The sequence below is a fragment of the Pyrus communis genome, chromosome 16 (genome assembly GCF_963583255.1).
Source record: "Pyrus communis chromosome 16, drPyrComm1.1, whole genome shotgun sequence".
Classification (NCBI taxonomy): Eukaryota; Viridiplantae; Streptophyta; class Magnoliopsida; order Rosales; family Rosaceae; genus Pyrus; species Pyrus communis.
The window spans coordinates 5,592,317-5,600,580 of NC_084818.1; the positions used below are offsets into that span (position 1 = coordinate 5,592,317).

The 8,264-nt window shown below is 38.9% G+C and overlaps 1 protein-coding gene across 1 annotated transcript; it reads left to right on the forward strand.

Moving 5' to 3' along the window:
• Positions 1–214: 214 nt before the first annotated feature.
• On the forward strand, positions 215–5,695 carry LOC137719659 (uncharacterized). Its single transcript, XM_068458695.1, has 4 exons — positions 215–890; positions 1,097–1,212; positions 3,746–3,989; positions 4,072–5,695. The coding sequence occupies exons 1-4, from the start codon at positions 516–518 to the stop codon at positions 5,428–5,430; spliced, it is 2,094 nt and encodes a 697-aa protein (XP_068314796.1). The 5' UTR covers positions 215–515; the 3' UTR covers positions 5,431–5,695.
• Positions 5,696–8,264: the final 2,569 nt, after the last annotated feature.

Here is an 8,264-nt window from a genome sequence, read left to right on the forward strand (position 1 = left end):
GCCTCTCCCCACCCCCAAAGCAGCTGGCTCCACCAGACACGCGGGTCCCACAGAGTCTGATAAGCTGACGTGGTGCCTATGCGATCACGCCCGGATCTCAAGACCGAACACAACCGAATTGGATAGGCGGCTTTCAAGTCCGCCTCGTATTATAATCCAGTCCCTGCCCAGCTGTATTTACATAAACCGACCCCATTGCCATTTGCGTCCTTCCGTTTTTGTAGCAGAGACCAATTATTATTTTCTTCTCCCTCTGAAAAAACCGTTTCTCTCTCTTAAAAAACCGCCTTATCTCCTCTCTCTCTCTCTCTTTCTTTCTCCCCTCACCCACGCAATCGGCAAAACAATCTCTCTTCCGATTCAATCTCAACCTTCTCCGGGGCTTCCGATTCAGATTTGGAAACCATAATTTGAAAAAATCAAGTTTAATTTAACAAAAAGAATTGAATTCAATTAGGGTTTCGAATCTGTCAAGACGATTTGAGATTTCAAGGAAATTTCCCCTATTATTCGTGATGACTAACCATGGAGACCGAGATATAGACACGAACAACGAGATCAACGGCGGCGATCGCATTTCTGATCAATCGAACGGTGGGGAAATGGAGGACTTGTCGTCTTCGAACGGTGTGGAGAGCAACGGCGCTGGATCGGCGGCGAGGAGTGAGGCCGGGCTCGAGGAGCGGTTGACGGGGATACTTGTTGACGAAGGAGATGGAGATCTGTTGCTGCAGCAGAGCAATCGAGAGGACCGCGTTTTGCAGTGGCTACAAGCGCTTGATATGCAGGTTATGGGCGCGTGTCGCGTCGACGAGAGGTTGAAGCCGTTGTTGAAGATGAATGCGTCGAACGACATCGCAGAGGATCGATTGTTAGCTCAATTGAGCCAGGTATGATAGAAATGACCCAACTTGATTGAATTGAAGCTCTATTTGCCATTCAATGGTTTTTGGTGGGAGTAATTGCAAAATACTTTGTGAATTGGATGGAAGGTTGTTGAAATCTGTCGAAATGTGGGCATAATTTTTGGCTTTAAGTTTATATTGATTTCGGGTTTTGCAAATTGATGATCTCACACTTTGTGTTTGATGAATAGCATTTCGAGCCGGCGGAAGTTGGAATGCTTGCGAGGTGCTTCTGTATACCTCTCGTATCTATTCGTGTGGGGAAGATCAACAAGCAAGGGACTCTCTTGTGTCCCACTGCTGCTAGGTAAACATCTGACTATCGATATCCATTGGTGCTCTGGTTTGGTGTGTTTTGGCCTGTGTGTTTGTTTGTTTGAAATGTTGTTTGTAATTGATGTTTTTCATTATTTTTGCTCGTTTAAATAGTTTGAACAAGAACCGTACAAAGTCAATCACTTAGAACAACTGATTGCCTTTGCATTTAGATAGCTTTGCTGGAAATCTTTGGCTTTCGATTTAACTGTTGTTAGTAATGTCCTGATGTTAGTCCTGTCTGATGTTTTGCAGTCAATCAAACATTTAATTTACTCTCGTAAGTTCAAATTTGTCCGATATTAATTTCCAGGTCCTCATGTAGAAAAGGATTAGTTGTGTGATTGTGCGTGTTTGATTTTTATTGGGAGACTGGACTGCATCTTTCATGTTGATTACGAACTTCAGAAAGTAAAGTCTTTGTGTGATTCTTTGTATGCATTTATATTTATGGGTCATCTTTAGAGAATGTTTTAGAAAAGTTCACTCAAGATAGTTTTGAATTATTGTTTTGGATTATTATACAACTCAGCAGAAACTCTCTGCTGTGTATGTTTGTGAGTTATATTTTTATGTGTGAAATTGATTGGAAAGCTCGCTCTCATATCGGTTGGGACTTACTTTGGTTACTTAAAACATGGATTTTGTTATGGTTCGTCAAATGGGAATCGGAAAGTGATCTCACCTGGCTAGAACAATGCACAATGGGGTTTCACTCTTAATAGACTGAATGTTCAATTACAACTTTGAATGTGGGGAAGACATTCTTAGGTCAAATGTCTTTATGGTTTTGGCTTCTTATTAAGAAAACATCATAATCTACGAAAGCTTAATGTGTCGTTTATCATTTCAAGATGGTAGGTATTTTTGGTCACCAAAATTACCATATAATTTAGTGTAACAATTTTTGGAATCATGAATCCCTGATTGTGGATTTTGAGGGTAGTAGCATTTTGTGATAGCCTTGGGAAATACCATCATATTAACTATGTTTGACTTGTGGATTTCTATTTGCTGTGAAAAGCACTACATCTTGATGTCACTTTGTACTGCATCATGGTTTTTGCAGTCAGACATGGAGAGACATTTTGGAGGTTAGTTTTTATGATGTACTTGTTAAATCAATTTATGTGAAGAAAATGACATTTGTTTACAATACATAAGCAGAATGATTTCAGATGAAGCTTATATTTTTCATTGAATATTTTGGTCTGCATTTATTTCAACGTATCTTTTACTTATCAGTCTTTTGTCAATAAATCAATTTATGGCTATTCTGATATAGTTTGCAGTTCTTCTTTCCTTTTATTATAATTAACGTCATTGGCATGTATCGTTAACTTTTATTTGCGGGTTAGTTACTTTAGTGGTTACAAAATAAACAATTCCCTAAGTTTGGTGGAAGGAATTTTGATATAGTATTGAGTTTGTGAACAAATCTTATGTTGTGAGGAGTGTTATCATTAGTAAATAATGTTTTCGTAGGTAGGGGAATCTATTTAGTTTATTAGTAGTGACAATGTTCATTCTTCCAAGTAAATATGTCTTTTGACTTGTAGGTAAAGTGGGCATATTCTATTATGATCTCTGAATTAAGAGGAAGTAAAGGTAGTTCCACGATCCTATATATTATATAGCTTGCTGCTGCATTTTAATTATAAATGATTGACATCTTGATGGAGATCAAAATTGAGTGTGACCGATTGTTGTGTTTCAGAGTTATGTCGTTTCTTTCTACCGTGTTCCAGAAGTTTATTTGGTTCTGCAAGCATATGTTTCTTTATTAACGTCGAGCTATTCTTTAACTGAATTGGACATCAATGTACTACTTTATGTCTTACTTTCTTCCAGTCATATGGTGTAGTGATGGCGTGTTACTTGAACTTCCTGTTTATTTATATATGTACAGAAAAGAAACATTTGTGTGAAATGCTTTTGCTTGATAAAAGTAACATTATCTCATAACGCATTTATCAGTGAAAAACAGGAAGATACACCTTTTTGCATTGGTTGTGTACCTGTCAGTTATGCTGGTCACTGGAGAGTCCAACTTTTATCAGGTTTTAGTATTGTTAGGATTCAAGATACAAAATTTACGTTGATGCATCTCTAAATAATAGCTTTTGTGATAGCTATTTTGAAGGGCTTAATATTTGAACTTTCAAGGAAAATGGTTGTGATCCTGCTTGGTGATTTGTTTTCTTAGAATGGTAAACAGATACCTTTGTCTGTAAAGCCTTCAAATTAACAATTTAATTGCTTGAATTTGTTTTGGATTTTATCAATGGAAAAGCAAAGTAAAAAAGAAATAATTTTGTTAATTGAGAAAGCACAATTAGATTTATATTGAGTGATTGTGCTCCTTCAATTTTAGTCTTCATATGCTTATATTTGTTCCTCTCCTTTGAAACTACTTTCAAAGCATGACTGTGTAATGTAGTTTCTGGTTGATGTTGTTGTGTTTTATTTGTTTATTGTTTATATATGTATTTCTAAGCTTTCATTATCTTTTCATGTTATCTCAGGGGCAATTTAAATCTTACAGTTTTGCCAACTTCAAATTTACGCCTTTCATTCGTTGGGGATGATGGTCGTATAGATAGACTGTGCACCTTACATAATAAATCCGAATGCTCTGCTGTAGAAGTCAATGAGATTCCAGCAGACAATTCTGGCCGATCTTTCCTTATTAAAATTCGAGATGACCGGATTTTTTACTTTTGGTGCTCTGAGACATCACGACTTTTGGGAATTGAATTGCTTTTGAAGGTATGCATATAACAAGTAAGATTGATTTGATGCATTTGGTTCCAACAGTAGTTTTAATTCAATGTATTTTGTTTGTGTACAGATGAAGGATCTGCTCAAGAGGAAGCCCTCCATAGCTGAGTTAACTGGTATCAGTGAATCTCGCCTCGGTTGCTTTGCAACTCACCTACGTGCCTATCTGGTGGGATCAACAGCAGGTGCCAGTGCGTCAAGTTCTGCAGGCTCACCTTCTGATACGTATGCCACCACAGAACCATCTGATACAGCTCAACACGGACACTTCTCATCCACATCATCAAAATCCCTGCGTTCCCGACATGGTGTCAATCAATCAATGAAGGCAAATTCATCATTTCAGGGTAGCCTGAGTCCACGGTCGAGTTCCTTCAAAGATCTGCCCAGAACCTTGTCTTCACTAAGGAATATTACCAGGGAGAAGTTAAGGAAGCGAGGCGACATCTATCTTTCAGCCATTGACAACCCAACAGTTGCTTCACCAATCACAATCGATTCATCTTGTTCAAATCATGCCGAAAGTGACTGGTGTCCAGAACCTATTAGAAGTTGCTCGTTATCATCTTCAGGTTTCATAGAGTCACTAGGGAAAACCCGGAACCCTGCATCACCAGTTCCTTACATGGTTACCCCTTTGCTCTCTCCTTACTATTGTTGGTGCCCTCCAGGTTCGTCCGATTTGCAATACTCACCAGGAGTTCCTGAACTCCCCCGCTCATCGACAGAGTCAGCATTGCTTCCACCACTTTCGTCTTTATTACCACCCAATATGCCCTCCAGCATGTTGACAACAAAACCACCTCTTCATTTGGCTGATTCCCCCTTGCTTGATTTCCCTGCATTTCTCCCAGACCCACTGGTTAGGCTACCAAGGCCATCGTCTCAGCAGATCCCAACTTTCATACCCTTGATGTGCGACCCAATTGTTCACATTCCAGTTATTGATATTTGCTCGTCGGGTCAAGGATACTTGGTCAGCGCCGGTCCTGCTATTTCAACTGCCATATCTCCCCTGCACTCGAAGCTTGTGAACATTCCTGAAACTGATTCTATGCTGGAGAAGGGTGCCCGAGAGACACTACGACGACTTCTAATCAGTGGTTCAACCCAGAATAGCTCACAGCTGATGGATGTATTGCCTGCTATGATAACAAGTGCACACGAGAATCGCAACATGCTTGTTACTGGGAGCCGGGGTCTCTATAGCGGAACCAGGGACGTTGATGTCATTGCAAACAGCATTGCAGCCATGGGTCTGGTCTCTCTGCCTGGGATATCGAATATGGCAAGTGTTTTAGATAATCGTAGCGGCCGCGACAATTTTAACATACAGGAAGAGGGAACTAGTGGGCTGGAGGGATCTTGTTCGGAAGATAAGGGTACCGCCTGTTGTTCGGATTTTAGGGCGAAGAGGGCCGATGAATAATCGAATGGCGTCCGTCTGTTGTTTCGTTATGTAGGTCTCTGTTGTTCAGTTTTACAGAATGTAGATATAGGTTGCTGTAGTTTTTGGCGTTTGAAGTGTAATTAGCGCTAATGCCACCGCCTATGGCCTTGTTCCATTTTGTTACCTGCATTGTTTGGTGTTCTTGTGTTGTTCTTGCTGTGTGCTTTTGGAAGAACAAAAAGCGCTTTCAGATAATTAAATCGTTAGCTGCGGCGGCCACAGAAGCAGTTATTTCAATTCTCAATTATTCATTCGCTCCCGAAGCTAACTTCGAGTCTGACTTTGCTCCCTCGAGCTGAAAAATCGTCACTTAACTCCCTGATTCAGTCTCGCCGTTTCGCGACATCAATTATATCGAAACTATTGGAGAATATTATCTTACTAGTGCTAACTTGTAACCCAAATTGTCAGTCCACTGCCAGTGGGAGTGAGTCGAGTGACACTCTCAAAGTGAGACTTTATATGAACTTTCTGTCACTTCATAATTTAACGTTAATTTTTGTGCATACATTATAAAATATTGTGCTAAAGTAATAAGGTGTCAGAGTCTACGTAGAGTCCTACTTTTAGAAAAAACTCCTTGGTATTTCTCATACGCATAGTATAAAAATAGAAATGTTAAGAGGACTCTTTCAAAGTGGAACAACGGTTTAACGTCAATTATGGTGCCGGTATTATAAAACATTGTGTCAAAAATAGGGGTGGGTTCGGTTCCGTTCGGTTCGGTTTTTTGCGAAAACTGGAAACCGAACCGAAATTACTGTTCGATTCGGTTCGGTTCGGTTTTCTATCGGTTTGGGTTCGGTTCGGTTTGTATTCGGTTCGGTTTCGGCCCGGTTCGGTTTTTTTTTTTTTCTTCTTTCTTTCTTTCTTTCTTTCTCCAAGTAGCTTAAAAAAAGTATATGAAAACAACTTGCATCCATTTTGTAATAAGTCCTATTTCAACATAATCGTCAAGACTCAAAATAAGCATTCCAAATTTCTAATATAATCATAGTCTCAAAGACAATGAAAATAAACATTCAATTCAAAGTTCAATTATAATCAAGTGTTCCAAAGTCCAAAGTTAAATAAACATCAAAGTTTAAATCTTCCAAAAGTCCAAACTTAAAATAAACATCAAAGTTCAAGTATTCCACATCTAAAAGACTAAAATAAACATTCCAAATTTCAAGTCTTCCACACCTAAATAAATTTCATTGGAAGGTGCCCCACAATGAGAGTGATCCACGTACTTTTTCAATGACAATTTGCTTGCTAACGCTTGGGTGGCCTAGGGGGCAACATATCACCTTTTTTTGAACTTCCACTTGCCATTTCTACATACAAATAATAAAAGAAAAGATACTAATTAAAATGTTATAAAATAATCTAACAAAATCAAATGCAATAAATAAAATTACCTTTCTCAACTTCTTCACAAAACTCCATCTCCTCAATGGTTGGCTCATGATGTAATGCAACATGAATGAACCTAAGCCAATTTTGAGTACATATCAAAGCCTCCACCATTTTTGGACTTAAAGAACTACGATATGGATCAATTATCCGTCCACTTGTACTAAACGAGGATTCCGAAGCAATGGTTGATACGGGAATAGCTAAGATCTCTCTTGCAACACGTGCCAAAATTAGGTACTTAGAAACCCCATTCACTCTCCACCAATTCAATACATCAAAGTTCTCCTCTTCTTCTCCTTCATTAGGATCAGAAAGATACTTGTCTACATCATTATGCACAACCCGGGCTCTCTTTGCTTTTCTCATGTCACTTTTTTCTTTCAACTTTCTTTCTATTTCGGTCATGCTTGATGAAGAGTCTCTTCTTGTCGTTTGAGAACTACCACCACCACCACTTATACTTTGTTGTGTACTCAAAGACATATCTTCATGAATCTTGTAAAGATCAATCAACAAGTCCTTCACCCCATTTGTGGCACTTTAAACCTTTTCTTCATCCTCACCAAATTGTATCTCAAAATGATCAACGACTTTCTCTAATTTGTGGCGAGGATCAAGCACAAGTGCTATAAAAAGATATTGATTCATGTCCTCAAGTGAACCCCAATACTTGTCATATTTTTCTTGCATCAACTTGGAGATCATAGACAAAAGTTCATCATCTTTGTTTTCATGCAAGAGACTTTTGATCTTAAACAAATCACCAAAAGTAGTATGAACGGTTGGAGTATTAGAACAACATACTTTTAAAGTGACTTCATAAAAAGGTCTCAAAAAGATTGCAAATATCCCCGCCTCACTCCAATCATCCATCGAAGGTGGCCCCTCCCTCATATTATCATGATTGTCTTTAACAAAGTACGGAAGGTAATGACCATCATCTACTTTTAATCTATCAAAAGCCATCTTGAACTTTAAAGCTGATTCCAACATTAAAAATGTGGAATTCCACCTAGTAGGGACATCCAAAATCACAAGCCCCTTGTTCTCTATTCTCACTTTCTCAACACACCTTTTAAAGCTTTCCAACCTTTGGGGGGAAGATCTTACGTACCTAACCGCATTTCGAATGCTTTGTATAGCCGTATTCAACAATTTTATCCCATCATTCACAACCAAATTGAGAATATGAGCAACACACCTCATATGCAAATATTTTCCATCATGCAAGAGTGCATTAGGAATCCCCCACCCACTTATTCGGTGCACCAAGCCCCTTAAACCGGAATCATTTGCGGAAGCATTGTCAACCGTAATGGTTAACACCTTCTCTATACCGCACTCCACTAAACATTCCTCCAAAAGTTGAGCGATGGATTCTCCTTTATGATTTGGAATGACACAAAAATTCA

Bases quoted from the DNA above. Each gene is read 5' to 3' on its own strand.
- LOC137719659 (XM_068458695.1), top strand. From the start codon at position 516: ATGACTAACCATGGAGACCGAGATATAGACACGAACAACGAGATCAAC. The intron at 891-1,096 runs GTATGATAGAAA...TTTGATGAATAG, and splicing joins TGTTAGCTCAATTGAGCCAG to CATTTCGAGCCGGCGGAAGT. The intron at 1,213-3,745 runs GTAAACATCTGA...ATGTTATCTCAG, and splicing joins TTGTGTCCCACTGCTGCTAG to GGGCAATTTAAATCTTACAG.